The 25,227-nt window shown below is 36.5% G+C and overlaps 2 protein-coding genes across 7 annotated transcripts in view; one reads left to right on the forward strand and one right to left on the reverse strand.

Moving 5' to 3' along the window:
- PAN3 (poly(A) specific ribonuclease subunit PAN3) overlaps nucleotides 1-2,993 on the forward strand; it is a 77,625-nt gene extending 74,632 nt beyond the window's left edge. For 5 of the 6 annotated variants that reach the window (XR_015734393.1, XR_015734391.1, XR_015734392.1 and 2 more), the window contains one exon: nucleotides 4-2,993. Coding sequence is in view for 2 of the 6 variants with exons in the window: in XM_034410791.2 (XP_034266682.2) it covers nucleotides 4-144 (141 nt within the window). In the remaining 4 variants the exon portion in view is untranslated. The remainder of the gene's footprint in view (nucleotides 1-3) is intronic. The other variant, XR_015734394.1, reaches the window with a different exon arrangement.
- An 8,505-nt stretch (nucleotides 2,994-11,498) lies between these two features.
- Nucleotides 11,499-25,227, reverse strand: part of FLT1 (fms related receptor tyrosine kinase 1) — a 123,981-nt gene continuing 110,252 nt past the window's right edge. Inside the window, exons 23-30 of the mRNA XM_034410806.3 lie at nucleotides 24,865-24,987; nucleotides 23,024-23,135; nucleotides 21,330-21,429; nucleotides 18,806-18,911; nucleotides 17,759-17,901; nucleotides 15,963-16,044; nucleotides 12,926-13,017; nucleotides 11,499-12,310 (exon numbers count right to left, since the gene is read on the reverse strand). Of these exons, the coding sequence (XP_034266697.2) occupies nucleotides 12,115-12,310; nucleotides 12,926-13,017; nucleotides 15,963-16,044; nucleotides 17,759-17,901; nucleotides 18,806-18,911; nucleotides 21,330-21,429; nucleotides 23,024-23,135; nucleotides 24,865-24,987 (954 nt within the window). The 3' untranslated portion in view covers nucleotides 11,499-12,114. The remainder of the gene's footprint in view (nucleotides 12,311-12,925; nucleotides 13,018-15,962; nucleotides 16,045-17,758; nucleotides 17,902-18,805; nucleotides 18,912-21,329; nucleotides 21,430-23,023; nucleotides 23,136-24,864; nucleotides 24,988-25,227) is intronic.

Here is a 25,227-nt window from a genome sequence, read left to right on the forward strand (position 1 = left end):
CAGTTAGATGCTGGTGTGCCAGAAAAAATAAGCCTCATTTCCAGAGATGAGAAGAGTGTCCTTGTGGTGGCATACAGCGACCTAAAACGCTGCTTTGAAAATACTTTTCAGGAACTGATTGCAGCCACAAATGGCCAGTTGTAGTGTTTGCAGGAAAGCATGCAGGACATTGCTGATGAACAGAACCAAGCGCAAATTGCACTACAACAGATTGTCATCATCTCATTTCACATTTTGGGAAACAAAACACCATGAGATGGTGCACTTCGGTCAGGTACACTGTTACTTGAAGGGAAGAATGTTTTTGCTTACCCTGGAGCTCTGGCTGCCATTGGAGGCTTTATCTGTGAAGAATTTATTTTAAAGGAGCACATCAAGAGCATGATGTTCCTGCTTTTATTTTTTTTTTCCCCACTTGTATATGCACTAATTTTAATTTTTAAAGACTTTTCTGATCCCTGATGTTTTGCCACATTGGATCTTACTAAGGGAATCTCTTTGCAAAGACATTTCTGGGATTTTTTTTTTTTTTTTTTTTTGCCACTGAATATACTGCAATCTTTTGGTTTTGATATTATTTGCACTCCAAAATACTATAAAGGACCAGATAAATAATTTCATAGAAATTGTGTTCTGTAAATTACAGTGTAGCTTGTAACCTCTGTAAAACTGTATAACATGCCATCCACTGTTTGATTAATTAATCAAACAAGAAGATGAGTATTTAAAGACAAAAAAAAAAAATCAAGTAAAATATCTCAGAAACATCATATACAAAATCCCTTTTATTTGGCTGAAGCTTTGTCAAAGCGAAACAGCACCATTTTGAGTTGTGTACTGTACTTTCTGGGGTAAACCCGATTTGTTCTAAACACAACCAGCGCCTTTTAAATAAAATACCTGTTTCTATATTTTCCTGCTAATCAGATACATTTACATTTATGCAATTTTTAATAGACTTTTTAAAAAAAAAATAATTGTTGCAGTCCTGAGAGTTCAGGAATGTATTCCTTTAAGTTACCTATAGTATCCTTCTTTTGTATAAAGTTCTGTTCTTTGAACCACAGCTTTATTATGGTACTTTACACTGGATACAGATACAGAGACACTGTTCAGAAGATTAAGTACACACAGCAGTTGTCTGGCATCGAAAGCTTTTGAAGTGTTATAGTCTGATTCTGGAGGAATGACGGTCTGCTGTGCCTTTGCAGTCACTGCTTAGCCCAAAGTAATATTATCTTTGATAATACTCAACACATGAATATTCAGTCTTCAAGTCTGGATTTTCCCCTTTAATTAACTTTCCAATACTGGATCCACTATTGTCTGCAAGCTTGGGTATTCAAGGGAATTTATAGTAGAACATCTACACTTTGATACGGATGACTGCCAAATATATAGGACTATTTTTTTTCCTTTCTCAAAGCGGTAGTGAAGACTGTATATCGGCCTCCTTTACCCAGCACTGAATATTTAATAGCACTGGGTGCTTACCATGAAGAAAAATGTGGAAACTTTCTCCAAAAGGTGTCAGAACTGATTCAAAGCACTTCCAACTGATGTTACTGGCATCCATTTTATTCTTGATATTTGTAATTTCAGATAAATTTTTAATAGTTCTCTCCAGTTTTATAAGCTTTAATGATGACACTCTTACTTTAGATTTATCCACAAGAAAACAGTGCTCTTCATAATGAAGACTTTGGAAAAGAAAGCCCACCTTTAACACCTTTACTTAAACACAACGGAGCCTGAAAATTAATAGTATCAATCAATGAGCTGAAAGAAATAAAAGCCAATTATTTTAATCTGGCAGAAAAATTAAACCATAACGTTTATTATTTAGAAGATAACAGTTGCCATAACATTATTTTTTAATATCATAAGGAACAGGGACTTTAAGATACGAATATGGGAAACCAGTCTTTTATCATTAGCTCATGTATTTGATGAAGAGCAGCTGTCTTTTTATATGTTTTTGAAAATCATATTGTAATTCTTTTGTACAAAAAGAAGTAGTAATTGTATTCTAGGAGAAATATTGAATGCTTTATTTATAAGCGGGCTGAGGCTTCTTTTTCCCACTATTGTGTTTTGTTTTGGTCTTTTTTTTTTTAATGAAAGGGGATCATCTCTTCAGTTGCAGCAATTGGAAAGTTTTTGACAGATTATTTTGTGGACCAATAATTCAGGAAATGCAAAGGCAGGGGTAAAGCAGGGCTTCAGGCTCCTCCTCGCTGCGTAAGTAAGCAAGGCCCACCTCATAAAGACAAGTTGCATTTTGCAAATCTTTGTCAGCACACGGTATCCATTCCTTGGCCCCAGTAATCTCAGGACTTGTTTTAAAGTAAATTTTACAAAATGAAAAGTGCAGAGAGCCAATAAATTTCCATATGTAACTGTTACCTAGAAATAATTGCTGTTGGGTGATGCATAGAACAACATGGAATTTTGTTTTGTTTTGTTTTTATGTGGTCCATGTTTTTGAATTTTCTACTTGGTGTTTTTTGGGGGGAGAATTCTACCACTCCAGTACAATTCCAGTGAGAAGGCTGTCCAGCATGTTCCATTCAGAGGAAGAGTCATTTATGTCATCTCTAAAGCTGAATAAGAATTTTTGAAAAGCAATGCCTATTTTTTCCACACAAGGAAATAATTGCGACCTTCCTGTTTTTATAGTATAAAGCACAGAATGGACAACCTTTGAAATCATGTAATACTAGTTTAAATTTAAATTGTTCTGTTTTAACTTGCTTGTTTGGACTTTTGTTTTCTGCTACACTGTAAATATTTGGGGGGTGTATAATGTGATTTCATTTTGTTTTTCATTTTGCCCTTGTCCCAGTAAAATTCTAGATGTGAGCATCTTCCCCTAAAAAGCACCGGTATGTTACATTCTGATGTCATGATCCCACTATGTGTTACCTTTTAATCCTGTTTTTCATTCTTTTCACATGTACAGCAGTATTTTTAATAAAGAATTCCAGAAATAATATGGCTTCTTTGAGCAAGCAAAGATATGGGTATTGTGTTCTACTTCTTATATTAATGATTATTTTCTTTCAATATTACATACACCACTGTGGAGATTGACTACACATCACACTCTTTGAAAAGATACATTGCCTATTTGAAGTACAGAAGTTCATTGGAAAATAAAAACGTGAAATGTTTGCCCATGTTCAAGTAGTAGAATATACAGCTTATATCAACTGAGTGGAGACTTCAGAGTAATCAAAGCTCTTCTGAAAAATTATTTTAATTTCCTATTGTTCAAATTCTCTTGTCACCTTTAACAAAAACGTTGATAGTTATTCAAAACATTATAATTGAGTTTTATGAAATTTTCTATTACTTGAAGTGTTATTTGCAAAAATAAAGATGGTGAAGGCCTCTGTACCTGCACAGTCCCTGTAATTTTTATGTAAGGTATAAAAACTCGTAAACTTCATGCTACGGTAATTATATAAAAAAATGTCAATATTGTTTCATTGTATGAATTTATCTGGATTTTTGATTCTTTAATGCAGACCTTGCCTTAGAAAATTTATTTAACCGATTAAAATAAAAGCTGCAGGAAGTTTGCTTGGTGCCCTTTATCTGACATAAAAAGGCAGGAAAAATTAATAAGCTATTTTTAAAAAACATGATCTATCACATAATGACCCAGAATGCATGTGTAATTTCCCTATTTAAATCCACTAAGTATGGGGAAAGATAAACGCATGTATTAAAGTGAAATTAGAGGAGATTGGCCGTTCTTGCTGTAGACTTGGACATAACAAAGTAGACATTGAATTTGCAGTTCCCTGTTTAGTTAGAGTTTGAGTTGGAGACTCTGAATTCTAGTTCTTTGTTATGAACAGAAGCCTTAATTCTGAGTGAGGCAGCCCTAACTGCTTCCAAGGTGGTGGTTGTGAAGAAAAGATAATGTACACTTCTTTGAATTGTGCAAAATATAGTTGGGATATAAATTAAATAATAGAAGAGTGGATGCTCAAATACTCTGAAGTAGATTCTTTTTATGCTCAGGGAGGGAAAATAAGACATAGGTTCTGCTAAAACTTAAGTTTCAGGAGAGACTAAGAGCAAATTGTTGTCGTTATTAACCAGATGCAGCCAGTTTTATATCGCTAGAGTTTTGCCTTGTGATAGAGTTCAAGTTTAAAAAAACCCAAAAAACTCATAGGTCCTTCAAAAATTAGCCTTAAAAAATTGAAAATTCTGACTTAAGAGTCAATTCCTGCCTAATGTGAATGTAAAAATGTAGCAGTGTACATTCATGTTAAATGATAAATATTTAGGTCCGTTTCCTATATTTCTTTATGCATTGTAAGTATATGACAAATGATCTCAGATTTTTCAGGTAAGGAAGAAAAAAAAGGATTTTTGATGCAATTCTGTATTTTAAAGTTGAACTGAGGCAGCTGGTAGATTGTATTTTCTCCTGTCTTTTTTTGATATTTAACATATTTAAGATATTCATCAAACCAGGATATTCTGTGGCAGGAGATATTCTGATTAATAAAAATATTGATAGTCACAAGAACTCTGTGTGGGGGAAGTAATATACAACAGGCTACCTGTTTTTCTTATTTGAGTATAGTAACAAAGATGGTGAACTGGTAGATATAATGTTAATTTTGTAAAACTGTACAATGTCATTTGTCCAGTTTGTCAGAACTGTATCTGCACTCACGGACAAATGATTATCATGGCAGTTAAATCTGGATAAGCGGTTGAATTATTGATCCGCTGATTTACATTTCTTGTAGCTGAAAGCCAACCTTTTGTTCATTTTTTTTTTTTTGGTAATAAGTTTTTATTTTATTTTATAATATGTAAAAATTCCAACTTCAATTGAACAGTGTGTTGGCTGGGTACAAGTCATTTTAGGAAGTAATAAAGTGTTTACAACAATATTCATTGTATTAATATCAATTATTCTAATATTAATAACAGTAATAATCATACTATTTGTTTAACCAATTTAGCATATCTTCCTTATATCACTGATCTTTTCATATATTTCCCTGTTTCTAGATCCTGTTTTTGTCAGCAAGCCATTGATAAAATAAGTCCCAAGTAAAAAAAAATATTCAGTTTCTTTCTTTTCCTTAATTGTGTTAGCTTGTCAATTTCTGCACATTCTAATATTTTTCTGATCACACCTTCATCTGTTGGGATCTCTTTACTTTTCCATTGTTGTGCAAATACTATTCTCGCTGCCGTTAATACATGTAAAAAAAATGTTTAGCTCTCATGACTAAACAGGTAGGGGTCCTAATGAAAACACTGAAAAAGGATTTCCAAATGGCCTCACCATACTCTAAGGCAGGGGTGTCAAACTCGCGTCATCAAGGCTGCGTCACATGACATATCGGGATTTTTTTTTCCCCTTCGCTAAACCAGGTGTGGGTGTGGCCAGCATGTGATGCAGCCGGCCCACAGGCCACAAGTTTGACAGCCCTGCTGTAGGGAACACACATGTGCTGTGAGTTGTGCCTAAATGCACAACTAATGAGTGAGTGATTTCAACAGCTGTGAAATAAGATGTGGCCACTCTGAAACTCCAGAGGAGATGCCCAGAATTTGAAGCAGATGAAGACTATATCTGATCAAAAATGGGCAAGAATACTTATTTAAGATTATCTTTATTGATTATGGCAATAAAACATCAGATCCATGTGTTGGTGTTGGCTTTTTTAGAGAGAGGAGGTAGTTTCTTTGGCTTTTAAGGAGGCTTGGATCCGACAATCTTAGATAATTATCCTGTTCCTTCCCTTTTAATGAAAATTGTTCAAAAGTTGGTTAATAAGCAATTGGAGAGGATGATGGAGGAAGCTGATTATTTGAACCTAGTATAGATTGAAATTTGATACAAAGATAGATGGAATTGGGGAGCATTAAAGTAGTTGTAAATTAAGGCATATCCTTGTTTGTTTTTGGAAATATTTCTGAGCATCGAAGAATACATTTCAGGCAAAGTTTTCCAACCAGATTTCTTAATCTACCATTTTCATAGAAATATTCAAGATCAGGTCTGAATTCAAGAACACTTCTTTTAAAGGATCAGTTAAAGATATACTGTATATGCAATCATGCCTGAGTAAAAAGATATTTCTTCAGATCAGGGCAGTCCGTAATTGAAACATTGAGAGGCTTATGGTTTATAGGTGGATCTCAGGATACAGTGGCAATGGGGATGTAATTGCCATTCCTTAGCAACACAGTCATAAAGTGTGATGTCACATGACCACATTGCTTAGGGATGACAATTCTGGCAGTATTGGTTGCCATAGTTAAGCGAGGACCAGGCAGGTCATTAAGTGAAGATCTCAAGTGACAGTGACTTCTGATTTTCCTGCTGGCTTCCCCATTGATTATTTGAAATGCCAACAGGGAATGTCAAACAATAATGTGACCACGGGTGACTTCATTATCATGATTGTGACCCAGATGCTAAGCACACAGATCACAATCTACATGACCACAGTAACACTGCAATAGCCAAGACTAGTCATGTGTCCCCCTTGTTCAGTGCCATCACAAGTTTGAACGATCGCGGAATTCACTGAACCCTGAGATGACCTATATTGTACCTGGGCATAAATGACAGCTTCTATAAATGATGCACAATGACTAATTTAGATAAGATCTTAATGGGTTCTGATGACTATGTAATTAAAAAACTATACGGTTATTTATTAGAGGTAAAACTGGAAGAAGAACAAGTTAAACAATGATCGCATGGGGGAAAAACTTTGGTCATGGAATTGATTTAGAGAAATGGCAAAAATTGTGGTTGCAAAATTATAAAATGACAATGTCTACAGCATATAAGGAGAATTTGTATAAGATGTTTTACAGGTGGCATCTACCCCCGACGAGAATAGCCAGAATGTTCAAGAATAAATCGGAGAAATGTTGGAAATATCATCAGACTCCAGGATCATATTACCATATGTGGTGGACATGTGCAGAAGCTAAAAGATATTGGACTAAAATCCACACTCCTTGGTTAGAAAAAATGACAAAGAAACACATTGACTTTAAACCAGAGATGTTTTTATTAGGGATTTTACCAGAAATGTATAATAAAGAATTGAGATATTTAATTGTGAATGTTTTAACAGCAGCTAGAATTGTATTTGCTAAAAATTGGAAAAAAGAGAAAATACCTCCTAATGATGAAGTTATTAAGAAAATTATGGAATGTGCTGAAATGAGTAAACTGACATTTGAAATTAGAGAACAGGAATGGCTAGATAATAAAGCATGGAGATGAAGTATGAAATATGAAATTAAGGTAATGACAAAAGATATGAAGAAAATTGTCAAATAAGATTAAATGATTTGTAATTTTGGATTTGGGATTAAGCACAAACGAATCTTAACCGATGACACACTTTCTGTGATTGTATTGAATGATGGTTGTTTTTATGTTTAGTTATGTTTAAAAATAAAAATAAAAATTCAAAAAAAAAACTGGCAAAAAAACCCAAAAAACCCACCACTCACTATTATGAGATTTTTGCACCAATGGTCACACATACTTCAGTCAGAACACTGGATTAATGTAGCAGTAGAAAGAAACAAAATGATGTGAAAACAGCATTCTTGTACTTGGGGAAGACATCTCTATATAGAACTTTGAAGAACCAAGGAAAAATGGCCTAGTGTGCAAGCTTCAGAAGAATGTTCTACCCTAAAGCAAGCATAAGAAGCTGAACCATATGCTTGTTAAGGAGGGCTTCATGAAGGCTAAAACTGACCCCTGCTTTAAAACAACAGATGGATATACATCCTTATTTATGGCAATCTGTTTGCTCAGAGATCAACTTAGAATTCCTTAAAAGAGAAGAAGTGAGAAGGAGCTTTGGAAATCCGATTTCAGATGCTGATCCTCAGCACCTCTTTATCTACTGACCACAAAGATCTTGGGAATTTCTTCTAAATACTGTATCTTTATAACTTGCTCTACCTGTTCTTTGTCCAATAAATTGCTTTTCCAAGCATATAGATATAGATATATATAATAAAATCTTTGGTTATACATTTGTTGCGCTGAAAATTCTATTATGAATACTGTATGCAATTGATAATTGAGTTGTGAGTTGAATATCCTCTTTCCCCCAAAGATCTGAATCCTGATGTGTGTTGTTTTATGAAGCAAACACGCTGTAGGCTAGAATCTTTGTTGTTTGTTGCGTGGATTGAGGTTTCTGATTATTTTTTACCTTACAGTATTGGTGAAAGCTGAATCTATGGATGGAGCTGTTATATCTAACAAGGTATTTGTTAGATATAACTCTGGGAAAGGGAAGGGATTAAAGACAGTTTGTTTCAGAAACCCATCTGTGCTAGTTCATAGACTGAATCATTGACTGTTGAAAGAAATTTCCAATGAAAGAAAAGATTACCAACCACAGATTAGTAGGAGCTAGTTATAATCTTTGAAGTGAAGGACTTGAATGTTACTACAATCAGTACAGAAGGAGATAAGAGTCAAAGTAGGATTAGTCAGAGATTACAGTAGCAATCCCTTAGATTACACCATTGCATTGCATTATCAGTTAACAGATTTCTAAATGTTCAGATATAAAGCACCAGTTTTGATGTACCAAATGTCATGTGAGTCAAGATAAAGACTCTAACGCACTTGGTTTCAATACATGTTTGACAAAGTGCAACTGTCTTTTTCTTGAGCAGAAAACAGTAGTGAAGGCCTTCCACAGGAATGAAGAGAAAATATGGGGAAGATAAGAAAAAATATAATAGGATTTTGGGTATGGAGGAAACGTATTCTTTAAGAGACATGGAATTGTAATTATCAATTCACTTTAAAAATTAGATTGAAACACAATAGGAATACTTAAAAGTATTTCCCTTTAGGGGCTTGTGTAAGATTTAAAAATATATCATCTGCTACCAAAACTCATAAACTTCTATTAGTTAATAAAAATTTAAATCTTCATAAACCATGATGCAAGGCATCGGGAATATATATAGAAAAATGAACAGCATATAGTGATAAGAAACCTACCCTCACAATTCCCAAGAGTGAATACCTTTCTAAAAGTCCTTTGCACATTCCTGAAGGTGGTTGTGAGGAAATTTTTAACTGCCTCAGATCCCCCTTGAAATAGATCTTATAGAGGAGCAGGGTGTTGAGATTTAGAATTTATGGGTGCGTCCTTGCCACATCCCTTTGTGAACTCTTCAGAAGGCATGATGGATGTGTGTAGATACTAAAAAAAGAAGGCCAGAGGGAGACAAACAATGCTCTCCCCATGGACAGAAGCTCATTGCGGAGTCCTTGTTGCTCTCTGAGCTTAGTTGTTTTCTTCCCTGAAGATGCTACCTAGTTTGGTAATGAGAAAGATCTACAGGCAAAGAATCAAACTCAGAGAGCACCAAGAATTCACCAGTTCTACCTTGAACTACTATACATCTATTCTCTTCGATTGAAATCTCATGTATCTGCCTTCACAGGGACTATGGCCAGATGTGTAACTGTCCATTGTGATTGTCAAAAGAAGTTAGGTTTAGGATTAACACTTCTTGACACTTTTCTAGCTATGTAACATGAATTTTTAAGTTTTGAGAAAAGACCTATGTGTTCTGAAAAGTTCTGACAGATTGTGGTTTCCTCATCAAAATGCTTAAATTCTTTTTGCTCCAAAGAATGATGAACAATAAAACAGTTCTGTAAAAGATGACTGAATTCTTAAGCTCTCTCTCTTTCTCTCCCCCCATCTCTCTCCCCCTCTTCCTCCCCCCCCCAAAAAAAACATTATTTTAAAGCTTGGAATGAATTTTATTTTGAAAATTCAAAAAAGTACATTAAAATAGCTTAAAAAGCTTAAGGTACAAGTACATGCTATTTACATCCAGTTTTTAAAGTCTTGTTAGAAGCATTAGAACTGTTGGTATGTTTTTTTTAAAAATACTCCATTTATAACCAATAGCCTAAACTATAGATTAAATCCCAACTCCAAATTTGTAGTTTCTAATGAAGCATACTTTAATATCAGGACCATAGGCATATTGATTTTATAAAATGCTCCCAAATCCAAACACACTGAACAATGTAATACTATGCAGGTTTCCTCAGAAGTGAACTCCATTGGAGTTCAATGAAACTTCATTCAAAATAATTGGAATAGGATTTAAGCCAAGAACTGTTGGCTGACCCCAGTGAAACAAATTTAGGCATAATCTAAGCTTCATTACTGTCAATGGAATGTAAGCATGACTAACATGAGTGGCTTTGACAGAGTATCATCCAGTGGTTCATTAATGAACCAAAACAATGCTACCCAACCTTCAATGTGAATGAAGCTTGCAGGACAGTTTTAACATTATATAAATGTTACAGCTGAAATAGCATCAGCAATTTTCAGTTCCGCAGTACTTCAGAAAGAGATTTCTTAGCCTTCCCGTTCCATATGGATTAGCTACATTAGGATATTAGTTTTATCCTCAATAGGCTAACTTAAAATAATTCATCTTCCTATGTTGTCATTTGCTAATTTATAATATAAAATCTGAATACAATATAAGAAATACATATAGAAATTTTTGTTATTCTATCAGCGCATTACGGGAAGCTAAATTCTATAACCTTCAAAATAACTTTTTTTTTTTAAAAAAAAAGCAATTCTATGCATATTTATTTAGTCCAAGGTATAGTGCAGTATGTTTCTTTAATAACACCTTATATTAGACCTGTAGAAAGCATGTAATGAATTACAAGTTAGTACTTATGACCACAATTGAGCCCAACATTTCTCTTGCTAAGTGAGAAATTTGTTAAGTGAATTTTGCCCCATTTTATGACATTTTTCTTGCCACAGTTGTTAACTTAGTAATATGGTTGTTAAATGAATTTGGCTTCTCCATTGACTTTGCCTGAAGTTCGCAAAAAGTGAATACACAACCCTGGGACACTGCAACCGTCATAAATATGAGTCACTTGCCAAGTGTCTGAATTTCAACCACATGATCATGGAGATATTGCAAGATATTGGAGGTTGTAGAAAAAATGCTTTTAAATGCTTTTTAATGCTTTTAAAATTAAAAAAAAGCCTCTGATGATTGCGCGGCTCAGCTGGACATATGGGGGTGGGCAGGGATTTTTGCTACCGGTTCTCCGAACCACCCGCCACCATCGCTACCGGATTGGGCGATTCGGTCCGAACCGGGAGCATTTCACCCCTGGTCTTAAGTGTGAAAAACAGTCTTAAATCACTTTTTTCATTAGCGTTGTAACTTTGAATGGTCACTAAATGAACTGTTGTAAGTCGAGGACTACCTGCACTTCTATAGGTATGAGAATTACTGAATGAATTACTTCTATAGATATGAGGGTATGCTCTGTCCTCAAATTGAGACACCCAAAAAGACACTTGGGGTGCTCTATTGCTGGCCCTCAACAATTGCTAATATGAGGCAGTTGCTTCCCTCTGTCTAATGGTAGAGCCAACTGAATATCTGGTTGGGCCACTTTTTCAAATTTGTTTCTTCTTGTTCAAAGATAGAAACTGTCCCTAAGTCAGTGTTTCTGTTTTCAGCTAGCTGGAAATAGTATTATTGAACTATGCCTCTTCAGCCAGAAGGGTTACAGATTTGGTTTAAATTGTTTTAAAAGTGTCATGAAATCGTTCCTTTTCCACAAAAAGGTAAATGGCTAGTAAAAGTGTGAAGTCAGCCTTACAAAAGATTAGATTGGCAGCTGTTTTTGAAATAGTAAACATTGTTGCACAATACAATCTGAATAAAAGAAAGAAATCCAAAGCATTAATCTGATGTTAAGAACTGGGGAGATCAATGCTCAAGATTTTCATTCCCTCCAGCAAATAGCTCTCATATTTCTTTCCCACCTTTATTATTGTAATAAATAAGGCAGCATACATAATTCCCCTTCCTCCTCCTATTTATGTTACTTTCAACTATTGGATAGGGGCTCATGCATGCGGATGTGGGGAGTTGCATTATAGAAATAATTTTTGGAAACAGCCAGGTGATGATGAATTAATGAGCAGCAAAATAATATTTGGTGCACTGAAGTGGTGGCAGAGACCTGCAGCTCAAAAGACAGGTATTTTAAAGTTAGCAAGTAGAATGGCGCACCATTGAATTGAGACTGGAAGGAGAAAGATCCTGCACTAGTTTCTCTTCCCACATTATTTTGCTACAGGTAAGTGGCTGCATCGTATCAGTGATATGACCAAAACTTAAACTGTAGTCATTTGGCTCAGCTGTGTCCAAAAAGACAGCTCCCTTGCTTCTGTTTCCAGGGTAGAAACTGTAAGTAAAAACAATGTCTCTTTAGCTGGGAGGCAAGAGTATGCATACAACAAATTGTTTACTATTACTGTATTTTGCTATTTACTCTTTAAAACATAATTGTGTAACTAATGTGAAATAAAAACACTGAAGATGTAGTGTTCTAATTAAAGTATCAATAAAATTAAATAGTTAACATATGCTGGGACAAGTAACGGGAGCTTATCCCGTTACGCGGCACTAGGGATTTGAACCGCTGAATTGCCGACCTTTCGATTGACATGCTCGGCACCTTAGCCACTGAGCCACCACATCCCCAGCCCTTAGTAGGCAATATCAAAAAACAGAATACTGTTTTAGAATAGCATGATCTTGAAAACCTATTAGGTTTTCTCTGCCCCATCTTAAATCAAACATATAAGCAATAGGCAAACTCAATTATTCTGTATTTCTTTGTCATACTATCTTCTTCCTATGTTTTTTATAGTTAACTTAGCTGTTTTCATTCTTGTTTTATTATGATGTATTTTGCTTTCTGTTCTATCATATTGTGATATATTTTCATAGAACTGTTTACTGTCCTAGGGCAACCGGTAAGTTGAAAATATTTTTAATAAATGAAAGAAAGAAATACCTCCCAAAAGTTTGCTTCGGTCTGATGCCAGTCCATGTAAAACGTTTTAGCTGTTTCAAAGGCAGCACCATTCTCCCCTCAGCTTGATAATTCTGAAAGAGAATACAGTTCTGATTATGAAGCTTTGGATTTTCTTTTATAAACTTCATTTTGTAAAACATAGAAAAGATGGCTTTATTGGCAAAATTCACAGTAGCATTGTGGTGAGGAAAAATTTATTTATTTCATATCCAGATCAGACCTTGAAACTGCCAAAATGAGGCCACTTTTTTTGTTTTATCATTGGCCAGAAACAAATAACTTTGTGTTTTGTGATTTGTGAGAAAAATGATCAATAGTCAATGGATGCATTTTGCTTGGTCGAACTTGTGCTCATTCCTCTTATTTATATCTATAATATGATGGACCTTCAATTTTTATGCATGATATTTGCTCAACAAATATATAAGCTAAATTCTTTGAGTTTACATTTCAATAAGAGCTTTATGATCTCCTGAACTCTTTCCAGGCTGCTGTTAAAATCTTGAACCAGAGGAAAGGAAAAAAAAAGTCATCTGCATCATAATCAGTGTCTTTTCCAGAAACTCTTTTAAAATGATTTTTAAAAAGGGAGTTTGTCATGGGAATGTGATAACAATGGCTTTGGTCCAGTCCAGCCCTATGAATGGTGGAGAAAGGGGAAGGAGGGAGAAAGAGAGATTAAAACCCTCTTCTTTTTCTGGTGTGCTGGAAACCAGCCTGGAAACCCTTTTGAGGGACAGATTTATCAAAAAGTTACAACAAGCCATGGTTTCCCCAAATCCTCCTTACCACTGCTTAAGCAATCTTACTTAAAGAGGAATAGAGGATTAGAGGTTTGAGAGCTAGCAGTTATATGTTTGGGAGATAACAACAACAACAACAATAGTAATAATAACACCATGACACCAGTGGAACTGCAAAAAACTGCGCTACTCGGAACATCATATATTTTAAGAAGATACTTGGTTGATACCTAGGACGCTGGCACCAACCCGTATCAACCATTAGCATTTCCGGTGCGACCGAAAGTTGTGAAATGAGAACCTCCGGGGTAGGTGGGGAAGGTCATTTTTGCCCTCCCCAGACTCCCAGAGAGGCCTTGGAGCCAGGTGAGAAAAAAAAATGGGCCTACCGGGCCATTGTGTGCCAGGAGCGGGGAGATCGGGGGGGGGGGTCATGTGCGCATGTGCAGGCCGCATAGAATTATGGGTGTGGGCATGCGCCCGCGTGACCCTCCCCGCCCCCCCCACTCCTGACATGGGATGGCAAAAAGGTTAGCCATCACTGTCCTAGGATAAGAGAAGCATTAAATAAAGTGATGCATTGTAAGTGGGATAGGAAAGCTGGGTCCCCTTCAAATATTTTGGAGTATACTTGTGTTTGTTATGATTGACTATATTGGCTGGTCTAAGCAGGAGTCCAGTCTGCCTATCTCAGTATAGTAGTATGACCTTCAAACAGAGGTTTTATCTCTAGTGGTAAATAGTCATGTCACACCCCTCCATTGCATCATGTATTTTTTATCTTTTTTTCTAATTGACCAGAAAAAAAACCAACCCGGATATTTACGCTATGTGTTCCAAGAAATTAAAATAATTGCACAGATAATCCTTGGGTTATGATTTAATCCAAGGATTATCAAAGTTACCAAAGTTATTATCAAAGGGACCAAAGTTACGATGGATTTGAATGAGAGGGTTTTATGACTGGTCCTCAGAGTTCTGGCTGTCATAGCATCTCTGCATTCATGTTTATTGTAATCCGGGCACTCAGTCAGTGGTGGGATTCAACCACTTCGCACCACTTCGGGAGAACCGGTTGTTAACTTTCTGAGCAGTTTGGTGAACTGGTTGTTGGAAGAAATCATTAGGGCAGAGAACCAGTTGTTAAATTATTTGAATCCCACCACTGCACCCAGTGCTTGGCTTGTGGTTACATCACAGCAAATCATGATCACTTGATTGCAATTTATGACTTTCTCTGCCAGGTTCTCACAAACAAAGTCAATGGTGAAGCCAGCAGGAGGTCACAAGTCAGTTCTCTTTCTTTTTTGCCCACCCACACTCTATAGCAGGGATGTCAAACTGGATTTCTTCGAACCCTTAGCATCCCTTAGCAATCTCAAAGAACAGTGGTAATGCAATGGTTAGAATACTTTGAATACTGCATCCAATTTTGGTTGCCATGATGTAAAAAAAATGTTGAGGCTCTAGAAAGAGTGCAGAGAAGAGCAACAAAGCTGATTAGGGGACTTGAGGATAAAACATATAAAGAACAGTTGCTGGAACTGGATATGTCTAGTCTTATGAAAAGAAGGAGTAGGGGTGACATGATAACAGTGTTCCAGTATCTCAGGGGTTGCCACAAAGAAGAGGGAGTAAAATTATTTTCCAAAGCACCTGAGGGTAGGACAAGAAGCGATGGATGGAAACTAATCAAGGAGAGAAGCAATTTACAACTAAGGAGAAATTTCCTGACAGAACAATTAACCAGTGGAACAACTTGCCTCCAGAAGTTGTAAATGCTCCAACATTGGAAGTTTTTAAGAAGAGATTAGATAACCATTTGTCTGGGTTATAGGTAGAGTTTCCTGCCTAAGCAGGGGGTTGGACTAGAAGACCTCCAAGGTCCCTTCCAACCCTTGTTATTTTGTTCTGTTCAGAATACGGTATTGTAGGCTAACTCATTGCTCACTTCCAGGAGTCTGATCCTGACTGGCTCAAGATTGATTCAGCCTTCCATCCTTCCAAGGTGGGTAAAATGAGGACCCAGATTGTTGGGAGCAATATGCTCACTCTGCAAACTGCTTAGAGAGGGCTGTGAAATGGTATATAAGTTTAAGTGCTATTGCTATCTTTATAACTCAAGGACAACCTGTATGAAATTCTTCTTCCACACAGCAACTGACTGTTCTTGAGGAAATTAAGTATCTCTCAACATTTTTTTGTCTTCAATTCATCAGTCTAGGACTGAATCCAAAAGAATTGTTGGGTCACATATTTTAGGACTTACTTACATCAGGCTGAAACTTGTGCTTAGGCGAACTTTCTTCAAAAATTCTCTGGAATGGTTTCATCTTGAAAGCATGAACATATTTTCTTAGAAAGTAAATGGGAAAAAAGCTGTTTGAGGTAATATCAATTCAAAACATTACTACGGTATGTAGTAGCTACATGTGAATATTTGATCATGGATGATAGCATAAATATATGCCTGACACTTTTTACTAATTATAAAAAAAATGTTCACAAATTATATTTGATACAAAGAATATCAAGTTTTTACCAACTCTGCATGGTTTCTATTTTTATATGGCATTTATTTCCTGCTCATTTGTAATTCCTGCTGTTTTTATGTTTTCTGTTTTATTATATTTTTGTGTGCCACCCAAAAAATCTCTTTTGGTGAGATGGGTGGCTGGATAAACTTGATTAATATAAAAATAAAAACCACCTAAAAGCATGCAAGCCTAATTCTGAGCGGAAGCACTGGAGCTGCACAAAGTTAGGGGATGGGCTGTTTTACCATTGGTAGAATTTCTCAGCTCTTGGACTCTGCCTGCTATCTGCAGAGGTTCAGCCACCACATCTATCAATGCTGAACTACAGTTTTACAGGTTTTTTTAATGGTGAGTAGGAATGGTACCATGCCAACTTTTGTGATTGCAATGAACTTTAAGATAAAGGTTCCCCTCGCACATATGTGCTAGTGGTTCCCAACTCTAGGGGGCAGTGCTCATCTCCGTTTCAAAGCCGAAGAGCCAGCACTGTCCAAAGACATCTCCATGGTCATGTGGCCGGCATGACTAAACACCAAAGGCGCACGGAACGCTGTTACCTTCCCACCAAAGGTGGTCCCTATTTTTCTACTTGCATTTTTTATGTGCTCTCGAACTGCTCACTTGGCAAAACTGGGACAAGTAACGGGAGTTCACCCCGTTATGCGGCACTAGGGATACGAACCCCTGAACTGCCGACCTTTAGATCAACAAGCTCAGCGTTTTAGCCACTGAGACGTCATGTCCCTGTGATGCAATGAATTTTACAAATTATTAAATACAATATGGACTGTTGGTTAAGTAGCATTTATGTTCTCCTTCAGATACCTAGAAAGCTACACTGGTTGACTCATGGAGATTATCAGAATTTTCAGCCACTATGAAGGCATCATGGATCTATTTTAATTTTTTTTCTGAGGATTTGAGGAATGAAACTGGTGGTAGTATGGAAGGGGCTTCTGGTACAAAGCATGATGATCTAATAACTTCCCAAGGTTACTCAATGCTGATTACCAGGAGCCATAGTGGAGAGAGGGTATTATTGTCAGCCCTCCGAAGTAGATCAGATTAGGAATCCTATGTCACATAGTTAGTACTAGTTTTACTGTAAAGTTATAATAACTGAATCTTGCAAATCAGCAGGAGCTTCCTCCAACTCTCCCTTATCTTCTCTAGAATTAGGGAGGAGCTTGCCGAGATGTTTTCTCAGGTTACAGTTCTGCTCCAGACTTGACCTCTTTCCATTTGACTGTTACTTTGGTTATGACCTTTCCTCCTGTCCATCAAGGCCATCCCCATTGCCTTCTGCAATTATGCCCAGAAAATATCTTGTTTGTAAGCTTTCCAGATAGGGAAGCAGGATTTATTTATGTATTTGATTTATGGTTAAAAATCAAAAGGTCCTTTTGTTCTGATCCATCAAAGCTCTTCTTAAAATGGTCAACACACTGCATTATTTTTCTAGGTCCAATAGCCAAACCACACTGTTATTCATTTATTTTTTATTTGTGAAATATCCTGACATTTCATCTTACCCCAAAATTTCAGCACTTGCATTAGTCAAGGCTGGTACTGAATTGTTTTTTCTCTCATGAAGATCAGAGGAACTTGGAGAGCAGTGGTCACACCCTGTATCCTCTGGTAACAGAGTATTCAAAGGTATGTAATCTTTGCCATCCTATGAAGACAGAAAGAGAAAGTGGTGAAATGAATTGTTTTATAAGCAATGTAAAACACACCTATCTCACGACTATGTAATAAGTTTTAAAATTTCTCTACATATCTTAAAACAGTTTGATTCATGTCACACTTAAGCTGAAACATTACAGTATAAGCTAGTTTAGCTCCTTTACATTCAGAATAATCGTATGGCATAATCAACATGGGGATTGAGATGCGTCCTGAAAGCATTTTTGGATGACTTGCTTTCATAGCAATGTTTCATAGAATAAACTTCCCATAATACTATACATTTCTAAACACCGGGTAAAAGTGTATGAAAAATGTCTTTAAGTATGCCATCTGCTACTTGAACTGAGAAATGATAAAACTCCATCAGAGTCGCATCTTGTGAATTGAATGTGAAGCTCAAAGGTGGATGAACTGACTAAACATGGACTAAATTAAAGGTGGATGAATTGACTAATTGAATCTTATGGGCAAAGCAAATAGCTTATCTCTGGAAAAGAACATGGCACCAGCCTCCATGATGCTTGAATCTGCTCAACTTCAGCCATGGAGATTGTTTGCATGCTGCTATAGCAGGGGTGAAATGCTACGCACTGCTTTGGGCGAACCGGTAGCGATGGCAGCGTGAAGCTCCGCCCACCTGCACAAACGTTGTTACTTCCTGGTTGCATGCGTGGAGCATGCACTTCAGAACTGGTAGGGAAGGAAAGTAGTGCATGCGTGGAGCATGCACTTCAGAACTGGTAGGGAAGGAAAGTAGATTTCACCCCTGTGCTATAGCAACACTAAATCTTACTTCTAAGAGAGTAGAAGTATGAGGAAAGTTGATATAGTTTCCACTGAACTTGTTCAAAGAAAAAGCTATACAAGACACATCACAGTTTTCTACATACCTGTTGTACATTAGCCTGAAGTAAGTCCCCTAATATTTCCACCAGCTCTGAGAACCATGGTCTTTCATTTGGATCTCCTTGCCAACAGCTAAGCATAATATGGTATCTGCCAATAAACAGAAGAATTTAAAAAGAGATCACAAACTTTGCTTCTGCAACGGCTTATCTCAAGTGTAATCAGTTTCATTTGGTGGATCACTTTTAACCCTCATCCTTCCATATGAGCTCCATTTTTTAATAGTTAAGATATATGTCCACCTTTCCCTTTTCTTTTTAACAATTTTAATGGAATTAATTGTCGCTGGAGTTGAGTCTTTCCACCTTGCTCTTGGTCATTGTCTTCTTATCTTTCCTTCTACTTTTCTCAGCATCAGAATTTTCTCCTGAGAGATAGGTCTTTGCATACTATGCAAAAGAATGATCATTTGAGCCTGGTTATTTGTACCTTGAGTAAGAACTGTAATTGGATTTGTTTGAAGAGCCATTAGTTTATTTTTTTCATTATGCATGAACTTTCCAAAAGAGATATGAAGTGAAAAATGCTTATATACTTTGGCTCTGTGATGGTTTCAGGAGAAAAACATGGATTTTTGTTGTAATGATTCTATAAGGCTGTTTAAAATAAAGGATGGGAATGAAATAAGGGCAGGATACAGTTAGGAACATTGGAGTTGATGGGATGTTTTGTTGCCAGTATAAATTTCAAGCAATGAAGTGCTTTAATGGGAATTTGGGTAATGCCTACTGCATCTTATTTCAATACTATAATTATCTAAAAGCTTTTCTAATTTAGTGAAAGCCTTCCAAGTATTAGCTACACTTTTGTTCTTATCAGTCTTTCATGTGTTCCAAATTTATCAAGTCTCTGTACTGATTTTCAAGCCAAACATCAGCAGCTACTTCAGATACTGTATCTCAGCCGCTGATAATTTCTGATCTCTTCCTTGAATTTCTGTTATTCTTTTAGCATACACACACCCATTCACCAGAGCCAGGCAGAAAAATGAACTCCATAGTTTTGCCATTGGACAGCTATCTATAAATTTTATCATGTATTTGCATTGGCTGGACACCCTTGGAAGTTGGAACGTAAAGGAACAAGATGTTGGCAAGGTGTATTATTCTGCTGCACATGTGCATTGTTGGATATCTATTGAGAATCCCATCTGTCCCTTACAACAGACCCCAGCATGTTGGGCTATAAAAGTCATATTAGAAGAATATGGCCAAAGCCTAATGGGGTTCCCATAGTTGTTTGGGGAACTTGTATGGTAAATAATGCCTGTTTCAGAAGTAGGCTCAATTGGATTTGTTGATTGTTATCATGATTGGTGATAACTGAAAAGTTTAAAACAATTAGTTTAGGATTTTAAACAATACAGCCAAAATAACAGAAAATGTTTTTTTTTCCTTAAATCGTACCCAGTTATGACAGCTTTAGAGTTATGACTGATTCCAGGGAGATAGTAAAAATTTGCAAAACAAGTAAGAAACAAGGAGGTACAATCAATCCTCAACAGAAGAACATGTGCTTCATATTTGAGATACCAGCAAGACTCTGCAAGCTCAGTCTCAGAATTGAAATTGAAAAATGTGAAGGAAGGGAAGTTACAATCTCCAGGCAACTCCCATCAAAATTCAGACAGTCCCAGATCTCTCAAACCTCTTCGATTCAGTATTGTTGCCTTCCATTCTCTCTTCCTTTTGCAACATTTTAAAAGACTTTCCCGCTTTCTTCTCGCTCATTTGTGGAAGAGGCAAAAGAAGATTATCCTCCCTTCTTCCATTTTACTTTTTAAAACAGAAAGGAAATATTTGAATTAAACCTTCTCTGCCATTGCCTCCACCCTTTGGTACACTGACTTCAGAAGATGGTTAAGACTTGGCTCTGCCAATTAGCATGGAGCTCTAAGTGTTTTATGCAATCCTGAGGATGGCTGATTGGCTTGAGGATGGTCCCTCCACCTTATTAAACCCCTTTTAGCCTTGTTAATTTAAAAAAAACTTTTAACTTATTTTAACCTTGTTTTTTAACTCTGTTTTTAATGGTGCTTTTTAATCACATTTTAATATTTTATGATGTTCTTTGCAAACTGCTGAAAATCATTTAGGTGAGATGGGTGGTGTAGAAAATTTGATTAATAAAATAAAAATTAAAACCATAATTGGATTCCACATTAAGATAAAGAGCATATTCACTTTGTCTCATTCTCAGCTCACTGTGAATCGAGACGTGTATATATTTCTTTCATTGATTTGGTTTAGAAATAATCTTTCCTCTTTTTTTCTTAATACAATTGCTGCTGTCTGAGCTAACTGATGGATTGTTCTATGGATTTCTTGGAACGTAGAAGTTAGACGCAGGGTAATTTCTAAGCATTTTTCCTGGACATAGCTCTGCTCTATGGTGGCCCCTTCTAAAACCCCAGGATGTTGGGTATTTTTATGTGCACCTTACAAGCAGGGTGCATATTCCAAATAAAAGCGCACAGACACACAGACACAAAGACACAAAGACACATACATTTCTGGGGTTGCAAAATCCGGAGCTTTCATGCATATGCCTTCTTTTAACTTTCTGAAGAAGACTTCATCTATTTGTATGCCAGGATATGGGGATGCACCTAAAAAAGAAGAATTAGAAATGGAATCTTTAGAGTTAAGTACTTCATTCCCAAATTCATATTTTCATCTGAGCGTTTTTTTTCTCAGAAAGCAAGGAGTTAATTCAGAGGTAAAAGCTGCCCTAGGAACATGTACTAGATGACCAGAAGATTGTTTGTCTAAGGAACTGCTAGCATTGCCCGGTTTCCTTTGCTGTTGTGTCTGTCTCATCTGCCATTCTTCTTTGATGAATGAAATTGTTGCTTCCTTTGCAGGATGGATTTTGTATCCTGCATTCCCCCCCCCCCTTTTTTTTTAAAGAATGCAATGCCTCAGCATTCTCATCTTGAATGCCTTATACTACTTCAGTCTGAGATATTTTGGTGTTTGTCTGCCTGGTGAGTCCCATTGATCAGTACAGAAAGGAAGCAGCTGTGTGTGCCAATGGTCCAGTATTGTGTGACCCAATGGGCTAGTAACTGTGGTTGGTTGTTATGACTTCCCATCTCCTCCCCACCCCCCCATTCCCCCATCTCTATGTCTAGAAGGATCTGTTATCTGACACCACAATTTTCAGATCAATGCCTTTGGAAAAAAAATATTGGGACGTGGTTTGGCAGCAGCCACTGCTTTCTAACAGACTTCATACATCACATACACACACAGACATATACATATATATACCAATATTCAAAAAGTGGAATAGCATTCAGAGCAAATTAGGGAATTTAGGCCAGGAATTTGATTGTTTTCACTTGATTATAACTCTTAAATGATTGTGAGTGATATAATTTAATAGTAGAAGATTCCTTTTCCCAACTTAGTCCCCAAAACTTTAACCTTAAACTGCCTACTGTTGACCTTACCCCATTCCTAAAAGGTCTGTAAGGGGCGTGCATAAGTGCACCAGCGTGCCTACAGTCCCTGTCCTACTGTCCCCATTTATTCATATCCATTTCATGTATATACTTTTATATCATATCATGTTTATACTTTTACCTGTTATCTTATATATGCTTGACAAATAAATAAATAAAATAAAAATAAAACTTATCTGAGAATTTGGAGATTGTGAATCCTAACTCATCTACAGGTTCCAGGAAAATGGGGGATTTAAAATGTTGATTTGCCACTGGTTACAATTTTCTTGCAAATAATCTATTTGCATAATGATCTATTATAAAATCACCAGTAATTATATGTTTATTTATTTTATTAATGGATTTAAAAGATGTTAATTTATATTTATATTTATATTTTAAATTTATATCTATCTATCTATCTATCTATCTATCTATCTATCTATCTATCTATCTATCTATTTATGGCTGAATTAAGACTTCTTATATAGTTTGCAATCCTGCACTATCAAAAATTAATTGAGGACATTTACGGTATGTATATGTGTATGTATGTATGTATGTATGTATGTATGTATGTATGTATGTATGTATGAATGTACCAAATCAGGTGAAGTTCAACATACAGTATATAGGATTGCAGATTAGGTATTTGCTTTTATTATTTTATTTATTTTATTTCCCAAATCTTAAAAATGGAGTATCTTACTCCATTTTTCTTTACTAAAGAAAATTTTAATTTTAATTTTCTTACCTAAAGAAAATATTTCCCAGAGTAATACTCCATATGACCAAACATCACTTTTGGTACTATAGACTTTATCAAATATTGATTCTGGTGCCATCCATTTGAGAGGAAGACGTGCCTGCAACAAAAGTTCATGAATCTTATAAGTGTTTTTGCAGAAGTAGATTTTTATTGGACTATGGATCATAAACCTTTTTAAAATACAGGTAGGATGCTGAATTTCTCCCCTGGCCCAGCTCTAGGACCTTTGTTTTAGTCAATTCCTATTGGTGCCAGGATAAAGGATATAGATTTAGGCAACATCTTGCCATTTCTGAGTTATGTGTCCAAAGAAAATATAATTTCACTGAATGGGTTCACCCAGCATACTAAACCCATATTAACAAATATAGCACTCTGTGTCCAAAACAAACCATATTATGCCTGATGTGATGGTTCGGATCACATTCAATATGCGAGGCAATGTCTTGACTTCTCACAATCCACTGAACCCCAAAGAAACCCATTCTATTTTAGCCCTGTCATGTTCTATGAATCCAAGCCTATGAGAATTTCAGTAAGATTTAAATGGGATGACTCTGCTCAGTGATATAAGGGAGCCACTGCAACATGACTTCTAAAATGGCTTTGTTCGTATTTGGGAACTCTGACATTGCATCCATGGAATATTACCAGCATTATAACCCTTCTTCAGAACCCTTCAGAACAATATACAGGTGGCTAATATTGTCTTCATGATACCCCGTTGCATCTTGGGAGATATAATAAGATTAGGGCAAACTTCTTTCCAGGTCTAAGCATAGAGAGATAGTAATAGCACTTAGACTTATATACCGCTTTACACAGGGGTGAAATGCTCCCGGATTAGGCCGGATTGCCCAATCCGGTAGTGATTTTTCCCTGCGGTTCGGCGATCTGGTAGCAATTGCTGCCCGGGTTTTTTTTTACCTTCTGCACATGCACAGACAGTGCATGCACTTCCGAACCGGTAAGGAAGCTAAGTAGATTTCACCCCTGGCTTTACAGCCCTCTCTAAGCAGTTTACAGAGTCAGCCTATTGCTATCAACAATTTGGGTCCTCATTTTACCCACCTTGGAAGGATGGAAGGCTGTGTCAACCTTGCGCCTGGTGAGATTTGAACTGCCAAACTGCAGTCAGCCAACAGTCAGCAGAAGTAGCCTGCAGTACGACACTCTAACCACTGCGCCACTGCGGCTCATTGTGGCAGATGCCAAATTTAATCAGCAACGTCCTGCCTCCAGCAATTTCCTGCTCCCTTTTTTGGACTCTGAGGGTTGTTTTTAATCTTACGCAAAAGCTAAGTACTACGTATAGTCTCTTTGCTATATTTTACATACAGAAAACATAATTCTGGATCTAGGCAGCAGACCTTTGCTTTCTGCTATCTTAGCAAGATGTAAGTCAAGAAGTTTGCCCTTTACACCACTTTCTAAATTGTATCTGGATACCACGCTTCCTAAACAATTATATGTTATTTATACCTTCCAAAGTGTAGGTCTCTGAGTTTGTTGTAAAGTCATCAGAGCCCTAATCTGGCCCACCACTGACTGGTCTGGCAAGGTTAGTCCAGAAATAAAATACCAACATATAAACTATTTTAAAAAATAAAAGGACTGATGGACATTTCCGAGCATTGTTGTGGAGGATGCAAACAAGCACAATGTATACAACTCATCTGGATTGCTCATTTTGGCGCTAAAGGAAAGAGCATCAATGCTTTTAGGGGCCTTTTGACTACAGAGAATGTAAATACTGAAAGAGCTTTTTCATGAGCTGTTCAGAATGATAAACAAAAGTACCAAGTACAGTAGCATGATGGACTTACATCGCCTTTTCTCACATAATCAGGATTTTTATAAGTATCTCTTGCAAGGCCAAAATCACAGATCTTCACAACGTTGTTGTCAGATAAAAGGATGTTTCTGGCTGCTAAATCACGATGGATGCACTACAAGAAAAAAGTTGCATAAAATAATTTATTAAAGTTCCATTTCCTCTAACACAATAGAGTGCTTGTCTTTTATCTTTTAAGACGCTGTATGATTCTTGATTGTTCAGGGATATTTCCAAACATGGCAGACTTAAGCTGACTTAATAGTGATTTCTTTTCCCACGGATAGAGTTGCTCTGTAGAGTCCAGACTTATTAACCTTTCTTGTCTAATTCGTTCTAAACATGGTATTGAACT

The sequence above is a fragment of the Pantherophis guttatus genome, chromosome 5, assembly GCF_059756535.1.
Source record: "Pantherophis guttatus breed Tessera chromosome 5, ASM5975653v1, whole genome shotgun sequence".
In the NCBI taxonomy this organism is placed as follows: Eukaryota; Metazoa; Chordata; class Lepidosauria; order Squamata; family Colubridae; genus Pantherophis; species Pantherophis guttatus.